The sequence below is a fragment of the Salmo trutta genome, chromosome 23 (assembly GCF_901001165.1).
Source record: "Salmo trutta chromosome 23, fSalTru1.1, whole genome shotgun sequence".
Lineage (NCBI taxonomy): Eukaryota > Metazoa > Chordata > Actinopteri > Salmoniformes > Salmonidae > Salmo > Salmo trutta.
The window spans coordinates 37,245,518-37,263,820 of record NC_042979.1 but is presented as its reverse complement, the minus strand read 5'-3'; the positions used below and the strand labels follow the sequence as shown (position 1 = coordinate 37,263,820).

Below are 18,303 nucleotides of genomic sequence, written 5' to 3'. Positions count from 1 at the left end.
CAGGTCGCAGTTGTAAATGAGAACTTGTTCTCAACTAGCCTACCTGGTTAAATAAAGGTGAAATAATAAAAAATAAAATAGGTTTGATATTGTCATTGACAAACTGAAGAACAGTAAGCCTAGCAATGTATGTTGCTAGCAGGTTTAATGATAAAATTTGAAGATAATTTACTTCAATTGTATTTATTTATGTCAAGGTGATCTGGTCTGCTTGGCTAGCGAGGAGAATCTTTGTGGTCAGTGTTGCCAACTCATTTTCAGGGGAAGTTGCTGGAGGCAGGTCGATTTGTTGCTAAAAGTTGCTAAATGACGTTGTGATGTCATTGCGTAATAACGTACAACTGCGTCATTACGTAGCGTCTTTACGTAGAATACACAATAACGTTACTCAAATTGACTGGCGATAAATATGATTTGACATTTGTTAGTTTAGATTTGTTTGTTTATCACATTTTTATTTGTAAAAGTAATATAAACACAACATTTTATATGATCAGATATTTTTCTTTTTAAAGACAACACTTAATTATTGAACAATTACACATTACACATTATTGAACAATTACATTTTACTTATTTTCTTTTTATCTGGTAAACCTACACATTCTGAATAATTATAGTTTTCAGCAATGTATTGGTTGTTAGTTGTCATGCCTGGCTGCAAAAGTGCAGTGTGAGTGACGTCAGCAGCAGATGCTCAGCTCGTGCACAGGCAGCTGCAGTCAGCCAACAATGATTTGCTGCTGCCTGTGCACGAGCTGAGCGCCTGTTGCTGACGTCACTCACAACGTACTTTTGCAGCCAGGCACGTGTGTTGTGACAGAGAAAATCGTTTTAGTGTCATTTAGAGGGAAAATGCGTGCATTTTAGCGTTTGAGTCACTTTGTTGCTAAAAGTTCCAAATACATTTTTAAAAGGAGCTAATTTTGTTGCAAGGTGTTGTTTGAAAGAAAGTTGCCAGGTAGTCTGAAAAATTGCTAAATTGGCATCACTTTTTGTGGTAGTCTAAACAGAATCCTTGCGACGTCCAACTTTGACGTGACCGCATTGAATTTAAACGGTTAGAGTAGGGTTTAGACGAGGGTATGGACAGAACATTTACCTATTTTCTTCATCATCCGGGTCACGCTCGCAGTTTGCGGATGTGATTCAAACGCGGAAACAACACGTTAGAAATGGTAAAAGATAATTGCCAGGGCTACTAGCCATTTTGTGATATAACCTGTATACTGTTACTATTTATTTTATAGCCACAAACCTATTTAAATGTCTACGGAATAGCTGATACAATTTCGTTAGGGAAGTTCCAGAGACTAAGTGAAAGCCAGAAGAGTTGCACGAACTCGCTAACTAGCTAGATACTAAAGTTACTTAACTAGCTATAATCCCTCATGTCTGTATGGTAGTTACAGACAGTTGGCTAGCTAGCTATCACACTATCGTCGTTTTCATGTGTCGTGCATGGTTCATTTTATCACCCAGCCAGATTATGAAAGGAAACGTTGTAACTACCCTGCCTGACTATCCAACAAGGCTGTTCTAATAATAGCTAGCCTACAGAACCCCACAGTGGTGGTGTCATAATACCCATAAAACCTAGCGGTCAAACAGGGAAATGGTTCCAATTTTTCCACCATTCATTGTTTCCCATAGGGTATTTTAGAAATTTAAAATAAGGGCTGTGTTTAATCTAGGCTTTCCCTGGCGTGACGTTTGATAACCATGTAAATCTCTCTCGGACAAGGTGATTTGTCAATATATTCAGCTCTACTTTGAATTAAAAATACTAACTAGCATCAAAATAGACATCATGCAATATTACAAAAGCTCCTGCATGTCATCTTTAGCTGGTACCTTTGCTAACAGGTACATTTTAAAGAAATGTCACAAATGTATTCATTACTACATTTAGCTAACATTAGATAGTTAATCCAGAGATTCTTACCTTTGCCTTGATTCGGCAGTCTCCAGATCATCATGGCATTTGTGGTTCATTATGATAGCCACATTAGCAGCTAATTAGCGTTTCTTTTGTTAGGGGTAAATACTGGCTAATATATTTATAAAAGTCACAAAACGCAGCCCTTATATTAAGTGTTTCTAAAATCCCTATGGGACAAGTGAATGGCTGAAAAATGATTGGAACCATTTCCCTGTTTGACTGCACACTTATGGGTATTATGACTCATATGGTGGTACTTTATTATTATCTCAATAATGGCTTGATACAGTATTTTCTCAGTTTAACCTCACCCTCATACATTTTGTCTTCATTTCTTGCAGGCAACAGGGACAGATCGAGCAGTTGGCATGGGCCTGGTTGGCTTCAGCCTCCTATTGTTTACATACTACACAATCTGGGTCATCATACTGGTAGGTCACAGGAGATTGGTAGTACCTTAATTGAGGAGCACGGGCTCGTGATAACGGCTGAAGTGGAATGGTATCGAACACGTGTAACTCTGTTGTTTTTGTCGCACTGCTTTGCTTTATCTTGGCCAGGACGCAGTTGTAAATGAGAACTTGTTCTCAACTGGCCAACTGGTTAAATAAAGGTGAAAAAAAATTAACATGGGTGATTGATGACATTCCATTTGCACCGTTCCAGACATGAACTGTGCTCCCCTAAAGCAGCCCCCTGTGTGGTAGGTATAGCCTAGCTACAGATTGTTACACCAAATAATGTGATTTAACTAAAGATATTTTTTTATATCTATTACTGGGAGTTACAGGATAGGTACTGTTTGGTGTAGAACAGAGAATTTTTTTTACCAAGCTTGGTGATACTGGCGTCGTTCTCCTGTTTCCACGAATCAACGATTAAGACAGTATTGCTAAGGTTGGTTGAAAATTCTTTGTCCTACACCAAACAATACCTATCCTGTAACTCCAAGTAATGGATACCAAAAATATTTGGTTAAATCACATTATCTGGTATAACATTCTGTAGCTAGGTATAGTCTAGAACTGCTATTCTGGTCCAAAATTGGTTTGTGCTGTCTTGCCAACGGGTAAATCCATTTGAATTCAATCATCTTTTGACAGCACGCCTTTTGATTAGAAAAATATTTGCCCATTGTAGAAGTGCTCAGAAAGCGGCTTTTAAGGGCCTGAATGCCGAAACATTCAAGAAATAAAGATGCTGAAAGTTTACCCATTTTGCATACACAACCATACCATGAGACATGTCTTCATCACTGGAAAAGATAAACGGTTGAGATTGATATAATTTAAAAGCTTACAAACAGAGTTAGCAAACTATTTTATAATTTGACATTTTTTATTTTTTTTATTTAAAAGAACATGTTTTAATGTAAATGATCTAAAAACGCATAAACTAATTTGTTGTAGCTTAGGCCCTATTTTACATCATGTAACGTTTTTGTGTTGTGCCGGCCATCGGTTGAGACACAACATGCTCTTGAAAACAGGGTGGGTGTCATGTTTTGGCTGATAAATGTACTAAAATGGGAATGAAATTTCAACTTTCAAATGGTATCACAAAGATCGTTGGAGGTCCACACATTCGAGAATGTTGACTTTGCATTGTAATTTGCAAGTTAAACTCGTTGCCAGGAATCCAATAGAAGATGATGTATTGTTTGTGTCTACTAACTCGTGGGATATTGTACCTCTTCCAGCCCTTCGTGGACAGCGACCATGTGGTCCACCAGTATTTCCTTCCACGGGAGTACTCTGTCATTCTACCTGGGATTGCAGCATTGATACTGCTGCTCTGTGTAGGTGAGTTCTTGAATGCTACATTAGATGGGTTCTAATCTCGTGTTTTGCTCCCTTCCCTGTTCCTACCCTCAGCCTGTCCATCTAAAAGGACTGGATATACATAGGATATAAGGCATTCTGCTTGTTCACAAGGACCTCCCTGAGCTAGGTGCAGCTGAGATGACCATCTGATGGTCTATAAATCACAGAACAGCCTAACTGGGCATGAACAGATCCATATGCAATACACCCAAATGGGTGAATATGTGGCACCTACAATGGTGGCCAAATATATTGGTAGCCTTGCACTTTTGTTAAATAATTCCCCATTTCTTCTAAAATAAGTTGAACTTGAAAAAAAAACATTGTCTCCACACGTTGTTATTGGATTGTCACATGGCAGAACCATTTTCTGTGGGGGAAACTTAAGTTTACAATGTTTAATTAAGAAAATGTAAACAAATGTCATGGACACAATTGTTGGCACACAGGAGCTAATATTTGGTAAACATCCTTTTGTGAAGATAACAACAAAACAAAGTATTTTAGCTATCTATGAGCTTGCTATACCTTTCTACTGGGAATTTGGCCACCTTTTTAGCTGCAAATGACTCCAATTCTTCAATATTTTTAATGTTGCCTTCCACCAACTGCTGTTTTCACATTTCCCCAAAGGTTTTTGATGGGATCCAGATCTGGATTCCTCGCTGGCCACTCCAGAACATCTTTGAATGCTTTATTTGGTCATTGGTAAACATAGTGCTGATGTATTGCCAAATTTTGTTTCATTGGTCTACAGAACATTTCCCCAGGATTTAGGCATGTTTAGATGGGATTTTACAAAGTTCAATGGGTCTTTCTTGTCTCATTCAGCATTGGAGTCTTCCTATGTTTACCAATGACCAAATTAAGCATTCAAAGAAAAGAGCACCCTCCCTACAATCAAACATGGGGGAGGTTCGCTAATGCTTTGAATGCTTTGCTTTGATGCCTCTGGTACTAGGTGCCTTGAACGTGTGCAAGACATAATGAAAACAGCAGATTATCAAGGTGTTTTGGAGTGCATTGTTCAACCCAGTGTCTAAAAACTGGGTCTCTGTTAAAGGTTGTGGGTCTTACAGCAGGACAACAACCCAAACACACGTACTTCTTTTTTTAAAAAGCTCCCAGGAATGGTTCAAGAATAAACACTGGACTGTTCTGGAGTGGGCAGCGACTGCTCCAGATCTGAATCCCATCCAAAACCTTTTTTTTTTATATATATAAGGGAAAGGGAGATACCTAGTCAGTTGTACAACTGAAATGTGTCTTCCACATTTAACCCAACCCCTCTGAATGAGAGAGATGCGGGGGGCTGCCTTAATCAACATCCACATCTTCAGCACCCAGTGAACAGTGGGTTAACTGCTTTGCTCAGGGGCAGAACGACAGATTTTTACCTTGTCAGCTCGGGGTACATGCCATTTGGTTACATTTTCATAATTAACATTCCCCTCCCAAAAAACCGTTGGTTCTGCAATGTTGACAATAGAACAAAGGTGTGGAGACCAAACTTTATTTTTTAATTTCAACTTATTTTAGAAGAAATGGGGAATTCATTAAGAAAAGTGCAAGAGTGCCAATATATTTGGCCACCACTGTAGTTCAGTCTGGTCTTGATGAGAACAGTGATCTTATTCTTCTCGTTTTAAGAGTAACCACAGACATTCTCTCCTCAGGTACCTTCATTGGAGTGGTCACCAGGAAGAACCGCAAGCCTAAGGTGGACTAAGAGGGATGGTGTCACAGAGACGCTGTCAGACGGGTCAGGATGTAGCGCTAGTAGTTATGCTAACAGTAGCTTCACTAGAACCTCCCTGGTCCAGCGTCTTGCCTTACATTCCGTTGGGAGAAATCAAAAATAAAGTCTGGACTGCTTCGCTCTGACAGCTGATGAAAACCTCTAATGACTGAAAGACATAAGACAAGACTTGAAGAGCTGCTGTACACCACCACCTATCCCTTCTACTTATTCAGACCCACAACCTTGCGGTTGGTAATGCATGTCAGAGATTGACGTTAAAGTCTGAAAGGCACTTGCCCATCGGGCAAGTCAGAAGTCTTTTTTTGGTTGCCAAAAGATTATGATCACTTCCCTGAAAGTGTAAATTAGTTATTTACACACAAACTGCCATGTATGGCCTGCCTGTCACCTACACATAGGGAAGGAATCAGATCAGTACTGGAAGTCTTTGTATTTTGGTTATCAGTAAAAACATTAATAGCAGGCTCAACTTGCCCGACTGCCATAAATTGTTTGTCTTTTGCGTAAACAATGGGAATGAACCAGAAAGATCAGCTTTAGGCTACTGGAATTCTTTTCAGTTTGATTTCTATATGTATTTATTTTTCATTATGTGCCCATTGGGGCAAACTCAGTGCAGGCCAAACTTGTGCGACTGCTCACTTCACTTGACCCAGGCAATAGGGCAACCCTTAATGTCAATCCCTGCATGGCTGCAGATGCTATATTTATCCTTAAGGAGCATTGTCACTTTGCCAGGGATGAAATCAATGTGTCGGTATTCACCTTTAACTGTATGTCGTCAGCCCTAGATAAAACCTGGCTTCATAATGTGGAGAGGAATTAGATTAGCTGATTTTGTAGAGTACTATATCAGATTTGATCAAAGTTTCACTTGTGTCCCATATCACCACATTTTGGATGTCTTTTCAGGCACTGTTTTAAGACTTAAAGATTTATTGAGTTCTTAGTTGCTAAGAATGACCAATGTCAATTGTTTAGTTAGTAACTGTAGTCTACACGGACTGAATGGGCCCAATTGATATCCAAGCATATTTATTATGTCCACACAAACACTTGGTATTTTAAATACTCATTGTGGCAAATTAGAAATCTGTCATGCTTTCAAATACCATTAAGTGCTTGGCTAGTTCAAGTACAAGATAACTTAGCATCTTATATGATGGACGACTTTCTAGTCTGTTGAGTGAAACAAGGTCTTAAAATGTGGATGGTGTATAGGGTTAAAGGTCCTCTGTATTCACAAAATAAAAATGTTATATTGATAATTGTCGCACAATTCATTCAGGATTTCAATGTTTAGAATGTGGTCTATAATGAGAATTGATTCAAATAATCATGTTTTATTGTGTAGCCTATACATCTACGATTTAGGTCATATCATTGATCACATCAAACGATTCCTCGTAAAATGAGTCTCATATGGCGTTTTTTATAATCTCTGTGCCGGAGTTTTTTCAGGTCACAAACATGAGCTAATGCTTTGTGAAGGGAGATTTCTGGTGCAGCTTGTTGGGGGTTCCGCGCATTGTCATTATCGCCACATCCCCGCTTGCGCGCATTCATTGAAAGAACGGATTGCGATGTCAATCGTGGATAGGAGGAATGCGCTGATCTCGGGAACTATAGAGCAGACACGGGAGGACCTGAATTAGTGGCATCGATGAGCCAAACTGAGGCAAGAATCTTCATATTTTGGAATATCTATTACTAATGTTAACGCAAATATTTTAATATTGCTTGTTTTGTTAGGATATGTTTTTGACTGAATGGACGTAGCCTACTGTAGTTTTTTTATTCGTGCTAAATTTACCCGTCGGTATCCGATGCGCGCAATGACAGGCACCGGATAGACGACAGAATGATGTATCCGAATTGTGTGTGAAAAGTTGAATTTAGACAGCAAAGAATAACACCATATTCAAACCATCCGGCCAACATCAGAAATTGTTGGCTGTATCACCCTTATGCGCATGCAATAACCCTTTTTAGCCTATTGTTTTATTGCATGGCCAGTCCTATAATAGCCCATATATTATTGTATACCCTACACATGTATAGGGTATTACTATATGGCAAAAGGTGTAGGCCTACTTTATTGTGCTGGTATACTGCTGTGGGTGTGGTGTGGTGTCAACTCGTTCCACTGGTCAGTGGGCCAATATAGAGAGCAGTGCAGATACTTGGAGTCCTCTTTCAAAGATTCTGCATGTTGATAAAAACAACCTATTTTCTACCCTATGTTTTATCAATGGTTTATCCTTGATTCATCATGATTTAACATAATAAAACTACTAATTAAACGGTTATTTTGCTAATAGATGCTTGAAGCTGGGTACTCTCCAAAACAAGGACCTCATTAGTTACAGCCACTGTGCTTGAACAGATAAAGTGCCTCTTGGGCTTTCAGGGGCGCATTGAGAGCAACAGCTACATCTAGGCCCTAGGGACTTGAACAGACTTGTTCCTCTCCTGCTTGTTGTCAAGGAGACAGCTGGTTGATCCATGATCACTGATGGTTCATATTTACATACCCCATGTGGGGGAAGGAGGGATACACTAGCAGGGCTGGACTGGCTGGTTCATTTTTAGCCCCAGGTTTTTTGTTCAAAATTATCATTATTTGGCTAATAATGTGGGCCTCAGAGAAAATGTGGCCTGGTGCAGGGGCCTTGAGGGAAAAAATGGGCTGTGTGGGAGCCTCAAGGAAAAGAAGGGGCTGGTATGTTAGAAATGTCAGGGCTGATTTCTGGTCCCAGTCTGCCCCTGTACACTAGCCTACAGTATATTCACAGTCCTTAGTGATTTCTGGTTCCAGTCCGCCCCTGTACACTAGCCTATATTCACAGTCCTTAGTGATTTCTGATCCCAGTCCGCCCCTGTACACTAGCCTATATTCACAGTCTTTAATTATTTGGCTAATAATGGGGGCCTCAAGGAAAAAATGGCCTGGTGAGGGGCCTTGAGGAAAAATATGGGCCGGTGTGGGAACCTTAAGGAAAAGAAGGGGCAGGTGTGCTAGAAATGTCAGGGTCTGATTTCTGGTCCCAGTCTGTCCCTGTACACTAGCCTATATTCACAGTCCTTAGTGATTTCTGGTCTCAGTCCGCCCCTGTACACTAGCCTATATTCACAGTCCTTAATTATTTGGCTAATAATGGGGGCCTCAAGGAATAAATGGCCTGGTGTAGGGGCCTCGAGGAAAAAAATGGGGGCGCTGTGTTAGAAATGCCAGGGCTTATTTCTGGTCCCAGTCCTCCCCTCTACACTAGCCTATATTCACAGTCCTTAGTTACCCTCTACTCGCTTGTTCCTAACAGGAAAGGCTTCTGTGGTCAAATGTATGTGGCCTGTTTGATTTCCCTGTCAGTCAATATCAGGCCAATAAAAACTCTCCATTCTCTGAGGCCTATCGAGCCATTGCACTTTTGTTGCCGTGGTCACTTTCTGCATGCCACAGGCAGCCCAGGTCTCTCTACGACACGACTGTTATTTTCAACCTCTGGTTTGCCCAGCAATGAGTTACCACACGTCAATCGATAGGAAGACCAACTTGCGTGGTCCAACTGGTCTTACCTGCGTACTTGTCTTTTTTTGTAAATGGCATTACATTTTAATGGAGACAAACAGCCCTTTTAGTGATGTGGCATTTTGTAGAGATGGTTGCAAGTGCTGGTGCTTGAGCACTCATTCTGGTGGGTGTGTGTCATCCCCACCCCAGATGGAGATGTCTGTGGGTCCGGCGGGGGTGACGCGGAGGACTGGGACATTGAAGAGGACGATGTGGGGGGGCCTGAGGCAGCAGTGGAAGCTACTGGGCCTGTTTGAGATTGACCAGCAGCACGAGTTCTACAGCCTCACCTCTATGATGAAGGAAGGCCTCTCTGCAGCCGTGCAGACCACCATCGACAACCCACCACCGGTGAGCACCAACCATGGGTCGGTCACATTAGGTGTGGTGCAAGTATTCTAAGTAAATTTTACTAAGCATGTTTGCACCATGTTAAAAATCAGACCTGTTTATTTCAGTGGAGGATAAAACACTGAAAACAAAGTTAGAACACGAGACTGTCTTCACTTACACCTTGTTTTTAACCCTTTGTGTTTAATGCCCTGTGTACAGGTATTTTACAAACGTCACACCCAGTGTAAACACGTGGTAGATTAAGATGTTTTACAAGGCTCACAAGGGATAGACAGTTTGATCTGGGCATCGTGTTGTCAGCATGCATAAACATGTACAGTGGTCTGAAACTAGTCAAAAACAAGTTTTAAATGGTCCAAACAAACAACAATATACATACATACACCTGTCATATGCCATTGTCAACATTTTCATGTTTGGTTATAAACTGGATACATTTTGATTTCCTGGTAGTGGGTAATTGTTGACTCACTCCACCTCCATCACCCATCAAGTTCGCCCAGAGGACCATGAGAAGGTCAACTGGGGTAGGGATGTACAAAAGGAGCTCATCAGATAGAGCAAACGGAAGAAAATGGACTGGAACAGGGAGTGATTACCTGGACTTTTCCAATAAGAAAGGCTCAAATTGTTATGGTTCTCATAGTTTGTTAGCCGCTTGTTAGCTTACTACTAGCTACAATGGCACCTTCTCTGCAACAATTGTTTTGTTTAAGACGTATGCCCAATTTTGACTTTACATCATTGAGGCGTCTTTCGATTCCAAACTGAAAACCTGCTCCCTACTATTTGCTCTGATGACTTGCCCTTGCGGATCTGAGAAGGCGTTGAGGCTTTACCATATTGCTTACACCCATCCGGTGCCCTCAGATCGACCAAAAGTCATCAGCACCAAGGTCAGATGGAAAGTTGGTAAGTATCCGGTTTGGAACAGAGTATTTGGCTGAGCTAGGGGAGGTGGCTATTAGTAGCTTGTGCATTTGCTTTGTTTAACTGACAAACACTGTTGTTGTCCCTACAATGGAAAAGGGGGACAGAACCAGGATTATATTAGCAACCTGATCTCAAAGCATTTTGTATTATTCTGTAAGTAAAACCGAGACACCCCATTTAGTATGATATGTTACTTTTTGTATGGTATGTATTAATTTGTGGATGCCCATCACCCATGTGGTATGATATGTTACCAATTCAATTCGTATTATATGTTACGAATATGCAAAACATACAATATGTCATGAATTCTAGATAGGTGGCTAACGTTAACTAGGCTAGGAATTAGGGTTAAATAAAAATGTAGGAGTGAGGTTAAAGGGTTAAGGTTAGGGGAAGGGTTAGCTAACATGCAAAGTAGCCAAAAAGTAGTAAGTAGTTGAAAAGTTGCTAATTAGTTACAATTTTAAAGTTGTCTGTGATGAGATTAGAATTCTCAACCTTTGGCTTAAGTAATCATCTGTTTAATGTAACCATACCAAACATAACATATCATAACATATAATATTATGGCCACCCGAGTGGCGCAGGTGTCTAAGGCACTGCATCGCAGTGCTAGAGGCGTCACTACAGACCCGGTTCAATCCCGGGATGTATCACAACCGGCCGTGATTGGGAGTCCCATATGACATTGCACAATTGGCCCAGCGTCGTCCGGGCTAGGGGACGGTTTGGCCGGAGGGGCTTTACAAGTAGGCCGTCATTGTAAATAAGAATTTGTTCTTAACTGACTTGTCTAGTTAAATAAAGGTTAAAAAACATGGACTGTCTTGGATTTACATACAGAATAATACGAAATGCTCTGCGACCAGGCTGATATTAGAGCCAAGTGGGACTTTGATTTGGGTGTAATCATGAGATCTAATTTGCAGAAACCATTTTACATTGGCAATTGGTTGCTGTGCCGGATCCTATGGTGCTGAATAAGAGTATTCTTTTTACACACACACACACACACACACACACACACACACACACACACCCTGTTGATCCACCTCTTGTAGCGTGTTAGCTAATTGTGTGTCGCAATGTTTAGATTTCATGAAAAGCTGAGAGGAGTTCAACAGGAAAGGGATAGCTGGGATAGGATATAGTAATCCTTCTAACCCCCAACCCCCCCCCCCCCCCCCCCCCCCCCAAAAGATAACGATGTACTATTGTAAAGTGGTTGTTCCACTGGATATCATAAGGTGAATGCACCAAGTCGCTCTGGATAAGAGCGTCTGCTAAATGACGTAAATGTAAATGAAAGGTATCTGTAATTTTTTGTTGTTGGTGGACTGTCATTGCTGTTAATTGTATTTTTTTCATATTTAAAAATGTATCTGTGTAGAACATCCACAGAATGTTAGTTGTGAATACAACATTTAAAATAGTGAAAACATAAAACAAATGCCTTCTTTTTAGAATGCAAAATGTTAGATATATCTGACCCACAGTGATTATAGACCACTCGGAAATGTTTATTGATTTGCATAATTGGTATATGTTACAGGTAACCATTATTCCGGTTTCATCTTCTTTTTAATCATAGGATGAATTGTCAGAAGATGATTACAGATTGGAAGTCACTCAAATACATAAGGTATGCTGATTTCCAAAAATCTCTCTCTATCTCTTACTGATACAGAGGAGTTTGTCTGTGGAAACAGCAGGTATCTAATAGAGCCAAGATATCTTGTGGAGTTCCTCAAGGATCTATTCTTGGGCTGGTTGTTTCTGACCTACATCCATGACCTTGCTGCTGTATCTATCACCTTATTTCCATTACTGTTTGCAGATGATACCAATCAGATCTGAACTCAAAATAACTCTCTCTCTCTCTCACTCTCTAGGACTTTAAAATGGAGACATTTGCAGGGCCAGTGTTTTCCAGCTTGCGTCGCTCCCTGGGGATGACAGAAAAGGAGTATCAGCACTCTCTCTCCTCCGATGGCTCATACCTGCAGTTCATCAGCAACTCCAAAAGCAAGGCTGACTTCTTTCTGACGTGCGTAAGCATATTCTACTCCTCTCGTCATCTCTCACTTTCCTGCTAATGTATATCTCTCTCACCACACATAGACATAAAGCAATAGTGAAAATATAGAAAAGTTCCTTTGTTACTCCTATTTTGGTATTTTATTAGGATCCCCATTAGCTGTTGCAAAAGCAGCAGCTACTCTTCCTGGGGTCCACACAAAACATGACATAATACAGATCAATAGACAAGAACAGCTCAAGGACCGAACTATATACATTTTTTGAAAAGGCACACGTAGGCTACATATCAATGCAAACACACAAACTATCTAGGTCAAATAGGGGAGAGGGGTTGTGCCGTGAGGTGTTGCTTTATCTGTTTTGTTTTTTTTAATCAGGTTTGCTGTTTATTTGAGCAATATGAGATGGAAGGAAGTTCCATGCAATAAGGGCTTTCTTTAATTTGTTCTGGATTTGGGGACTGTGAAAAGACCCCTGGTGGCATGTCTGGTGGGATAAGTGTGTGTGTCAGAGCTCTGTGTAAGTGGACTATGCAAACAATTTGGGATTTTCAACACATTAACGTTTCTTATAAAAAGAAGTGATGCTGTCAGTCTCTCCTCACCTCTTAGCCAAGAGAGACTGGTATGCATAGTATTTATATCAGCCCTCTGATTACAATGAAGAGCAAAATGTGCCGCTCTGTTCTGGGCCAGCTGAAGCCAAAGTTTATACCCAAACACAATACACACAGAACACACTAGACACTAAGCACATTAAGGTCATATGTACACACACAAGCACACACACACACACACACACACAAATATATTATAACTCACTCCTTGTGCTGATCTCTGCATCTGTCTTCCTCTTCCAGGAACGATAAGTGTTTTTTCTTGAAGACCCAGAATAAGAGAGAGGTGAAATTCCTCTTGTCCAATCTGAGAATCTACATGGAGCACCTAGAGAAGTATCCCCATTCACTGCTGGTCAAGTTCTTAGGTAAGACTAACAGGATGGACTCTCATCTCATGGAAAATCTTTGTATCTGTTTTTAGTCCTCTTAGCTACCATAGCTTTGCATTTGGCTGACTTTCGGTTTGTTTTCAAGGTGTCCACAGGATAAACATTTCCCATAGGAGGAAGGTACAGACTGATTATAGATTGTTATTCATTATTCATAGAGTCCACACTGTGTGTAATGATCATTATTTATTATCTACAACTTTGTTCATGCCTTGTCTTACCCTTTTCACAGAAGTACTTTATTGTGATGCAGAGTGTTTTTTACCCTGACGATCGAATCAATGCCAGGTAAGCCTGTTTCAGAGTTAAACCAAAAAGTCTGGAGTAGGGACTATATTACAGGCTCTGGTAGCAATACTGTTATATTGACTTTGTTCTCTGTTGTCTTTTGTTGCAGGTATGACATCAAGGGTTGTGAGGTGAGCCGGTGGACAGACCCTGCCCCTGAGGGTAGCCAGGTTATTGTTGTCCTCAAGGACTTGAATTTCAAGGGCCAGTATATCACTCTGGGTAAGAGGAACGAACCCTGTCATAGTATGTTACAGCAAGCGTTATGTCACATATGTGTACCAGATGACTGACTACAATGACAAAAAATACTTTACAGGTATATTGTAGTAATTGAGAGAGGCCAGTCTGGTCATGCTTATAGCAGAGTAACATCCATTTTAATAACCCATATTATTACACCGTAACAGGGTAGTAAGTGGTACATGCAGTTATTTCATATATATGCTTGTGCTGATAGACCAGCAGCGGCCGTGGCTGCTCCGGCAGGTGGAGATTGACACGTCGTTCTTGCAGAGACTCAACGTGCTGGACTACAGCCTCCTGGTGGGCCATCAGCCCCTGCACCAGGACGAACGCCACCAGGGCCTCTCCTTTGCCACCCTTATCATGCGCACAAAAAAGTGGGTGGAAATTGTATTTTTCTTTCATTCTTTCTTGATGTTTACCCCCTCTCCTCTTTAACTTTTTCAGATGGCTGTTGGTTTCTATTAACTCTGGTTAACCCCTCTCCGCTTTAACCTTTTCAGATGGCTGTTGGTTTCTATTAACTCTGGTTACCCCCTGTCCGCTTTAACCTTTTCAGATGACCATGTTGGTTTCTAATAACTCTGGTTAACCCCTCTCCTCTTTAACCTTTTCAGATGGCTGTTGGTTTCTATTAACTCTGGTTAACCCCTCTTCTCTTTAACCTTTTCAGATGGCTGTTGGTTTCTATTAACTCTGGTTAACCCCTCTCCTCTTTAACCTTTTCAGATGGCTATTGGTTTCTATTAACTCTGGTTACCCCCTCTCCGCTTTAACCTTTTCAGATGACCATGTTGGTTTCTAATAACTCTGGTTACCCCCTCTCCTCTTTAACCTCTCAGGTCAGTGATCACTGGCTCAAGCCCCACCCATGCGGGCATGCCCACTGTTCCAGGGGTGGTCCCAGAGGAAGACTCCACCCTGTCGGTGTCAGAGATGGATGGCGGGACAGGAAGTTGCAGCGTTGCCGAGTCACGGGGAGGAAGTGACCCGGGCAGTGCCCTTTCCGGGAGAACCTTTACTGAGCAGCCGGCCGGGTCGGTCACAGATTCGATGGTGCTCAGGGACTTCCAGGCCCAGAACCGACGGCTGCTGCCCAACTTCAAGAACCCACTACACGTCATTGACGGACCGGAGCATCGCTACTTTGTGGGCATCATTGACATCTTCACTGTCTACAGCTTCAAGAAGAGGCTGGAGCATTGGTGGAAGAGACTGCGGCACCCAGGGCAGGCCTTCTCCACCGTCAGCCCCACCTCTTACTGCCTTAGGCTCTGCCAGTGGGTACAGGACCACACCAAGTAGACTCAGAAAAAGGGGAGGACGAGGATGGTTAGTCCCAGTAGCAGGCTGTCTGCCCAAGAACAAACGTTTGCACACACACAGTAGCAGGCTGTCTGCCCAGGAACACCCGTTTGCATGCACGCAACTTGGACACTGACCAGAGACATGAAGCTATACTTTTAAAGTGCTGTAATTTCAGATTGATCAAGGAGCAGTTACTTTCATGTTTCCACATCTCCAGACCAAAGCTAAAACAAATATAAACCATTATATACAAATATAATATTCACCATCGCGAATTCATGGGTTTCTTTTTCATATTCTTTGTTAAGTAAACAAAGAAAAAGGTGCGACATTTATAATCAAGTGCTATGAATTAATTAGCTGATTTTCGAAAGTATAATAGTTTTTTAATTGTTGAAGTTCAATTAGCAAGTGAATGCTGAAAACCAAAATAATTGTACAAATTTGCCACCTCATATGGATTTTTTTTTTTTTACAATTCATTTTTGAAGTGTTTATACCTGTGCAATTTTGTTGTATTTTTAAAAGCTGTGTTTTCACTGTTCAGCTGACCAAGTGAATATATTCTCCCGATATGACTGTGCAGTGTGTTTTATATATATATATATATATAATTATTTTGTTTGTACTCTTTGTGCAGTCATGGCAAGGTCAGTATAAAGGATTAATGTTTAAAAGTGATGACTAACGGCAGTCATAAAGGTTCTGTTCCCCTGCTCAGACATTGCTGACGCATGTCAGATGTTACAATGCCTGGATAAGTATTTTACATATCAGCTAACCACATCATATGTCATAGCAATCTGGTGCCCGACTGCACAGTCGGTGACGTGGCATGCAATCATTGGTTGATGCATGCAATGTCTGAACAGGGTAACACAACTTTTATAAGACTGCCTGGTTCTTAAGATGACCAACACATTCTTTAAAGGAAAAGTTCACTTCTGGAAATTGTATCTTATTTTTGACTTACCTAGGGAAGAACCTGGACACCCTAGGTAACACCGTAGGGAAGTTGAAAATACACAAAAAATGGTGAACTATCCCTTTAATGCCATGTTGCCTCAGAAGAGATATTACTCACACTGTCCAGTTTTTATGGTGAAATGTAGGCTTAGTCTTGCTGTTAGAAAATATAACACACATGTGCTTTAAACCTCTTGAGGTGCTCCATTCTGTCCCTCACCCTCGACACCCTGTGTCAGTCAGGGAAATATGAGGATTGATTTTAGGGGTTTTTCACAACGCTGTCTGGGTCTGAATGTTTGAAAGTAAGGCACTGTATTTACATGGTTTACGTTGTCTAGAAACAGAAATCTATTCTATCCATGAATAGAATTGACTTTACATCCTATTTGAATGTAAGATGTAGCATAAAAAACATCCACACAAAGTTGGAGAAATAAAATACCCTGATTGGAGGTCTAAGTTATGTGGTCATTTTCACAACATATTCACTAATGTAAGCAACTTCGTAACGTGTGGATGGCTAACTCTAATCCACCATCTATACTCTCTCTTGGCTCAACTTGTTGACCCCTGGTAAAGTCATGTTTGTGCCTTCTGTCTATAATAGGGGTGTGCTGAAAACGCGAGATTGGCGTTTTCTATCAGGAGTTTGAAGCACATAGTCAGTTTCACTTAACTTATTTTCAATCAAATAAGGACCAGAAAAACGAGCTGACAGTGAAGATCCTGGAACAGGCAATAACACCAGTACTTGGTCACCTGGCTGTAGTGGACGAGAAACAGCCTGTTTATCATAATGTCTTTTCATACTCCTCTGTGAGGAAGACAGAGCTTCCTTAGCGAGAGCACAGGCTTGGTGTAGGCGCTCACGAAAGCGACTAACATAGTCCAACACATTCTCTTCTCCCGTACACAACTCTTGGGACAAAAATTGTTCTTTAAGGACTTTCATTGGTCCTCTCACTGTGTGACCAAACACTAGTTCAGCCGGGCTGAATCCTAGGGACTGCTGTACAGTTTCACGAGCAGCAAACAAAACTAGAGGAACTCCCTCATCCCAATCTTTCTCAGATTCCAAACAATATTTACGTAGCATAGACTTCAGTGTCTGATGCCAACGTTCAAGCGCACCCTGACACTCTGGGTGATATGCGCTTGACACGCGGTTCATAACTGACAAGGATTTTAACACCTGCTTGAAGAGCTTTGACAGGAAATTTGTACCTTGATCAGTTTGTACCACCTTAGGTAACCCAAATGTCGTGAAGAACTTAATTAAGGCTTTACTCACCACCGAAGCTGTAATCCTTCTCAGAGGAATGGCTTCGGGGTATCTTGTTACCATACACATTATCGTTAACCTCTCTAGGGCCGGCGGGACAAAATCGTCCCACCTACGTAACAGCCAGTGGAATCATGTGGCGCGTTATTCAAATACCTTAGAAATGCTATTACTTCAATTTCTCAAACATATGACTATTTTACACCATTTTAAAGACAAGACTCTCGTTAATCTAACCACACTGTCCGATTTCAAAAAGGCTTTACAACGAAAGCAAAACATTAGATTATGTCAGCAGAGTACCCAGCCAGAAATAATCAGACACCCATTTTTCAAGCTAGCATATAATGTCACATAAACCCAGAAGACAGCTAAATGCAGCACTAACCTTTGATGATCTTCATCAGATGACAACCCTAGGACATTATGTTATACAATACATGCATGTTTTGTTCAATCAAGTTCATATTTATATCAAAAACCAGCTTTTTACATTAGCATGTGACGTTCAGAACTAGCATACCCCCCGCAAACTTCCGGCGAATTTACTAACAATTTACTAAATTACTCACGATAAACGTTCACAAAAAGCATAACAATTATTTTAAGAATTATAGATACAGAACTCCTCTATGCACTCGATATGTCCGATTTTAAAATAGCTTTTTGGTGAAAGCACATTTTGCAATATTCTAAGTAGATAGCCCGGCATCACAGGGCTAGCTATTTAGACACCCAGCAAGTTTAGCCTTCACCAAACTCCGATTTACTATT

The 18,303-nt window shown here is 41.0% G+C and overlaps 2 protein-coding genes across 5 annotated transcripts; both read left to right on the top strand.

The window, feature by feature from the left end:
• The first annotated feature begins 978 nt into the window (after nucleotides 1–978).
• dpm2 (dolichyl-phosphate mannosyltransferase subunit 2, regulatory) lies at nucleotides 979–6,795 on the top strand. The gene is made up of 4 exons (XM_029710142.1): nucleotides 979–1,178; nucleotides 2,284–2,373; nucleotides 3,642–3,744; nucleotides 5,442–6,795. The coding sequence occupies exons 1-4, from the start codon at nucleotides 1,176–1,178 to the stop codon at nucleotides 5,492–5,494; spliced, it is 249 nt and encodes an 82-aa protein (XP_029566002.1). The 5' UTR covers nucleotides 979–1,175; the 3' UTR covers nucleotides 5,495–6,795.
• Nucleotides 6,796–6,983: 188 nt separating this feature from the next.
• Nucleotides 6,984–16,687, top strand: pip5kl1 (phosphatidylinositol-4-phosphate 5-kinase-like 1). 4 transcript variants are annotated; one of them, XM_029710138.1, is made up of 10 exons: nucleotides 6,984–7,205; nucleotides 9,249–9,449; nucleotides 11,980–12,030; nucleotides 12,281–12,435; nucleotides 13,288–13,412; nucleotides 13,522–13,556; nucleotides 13,669–13,724; nucleotides 13,834–13,946; nucleotides 14,185–14,347; nucleotides 14,813–16,687. In XM_029710138.1, exons 1-10 carry the CDS (start codon nucleotides 7,191–7,193, stop codon nucleotides 15,273–15,275), a joined length of 1,377 nt encoding a protein of 458 aa, XP_029565998.1. In that variant the 5' UTR covers nucleotides 6,984–7,190; the 3' UTR covers nucleotides 15,276–16,687. The 4 variants fall into 4 exon arrangements, with proteins under 4 accessions (XP_029565998.1, XP_029565997.1, XP_029565999.1 ...); XM_029710137.1 differs by lacking the exon at nucleotides 6,984–7,205 and having other exon boundaries at nucleotides 8,301–9,449; XM_029710139.1 differs by lacking the exon at nucleotides 6,984–7,205 and having other exon boundaries at nucleotides 8,301–9,449; nucleotides 14,241–14,347; nucleotides 14,813–15,052.
• Nucleotides 16,688–18,303: the final 1,616 nt, after the last annotated feature.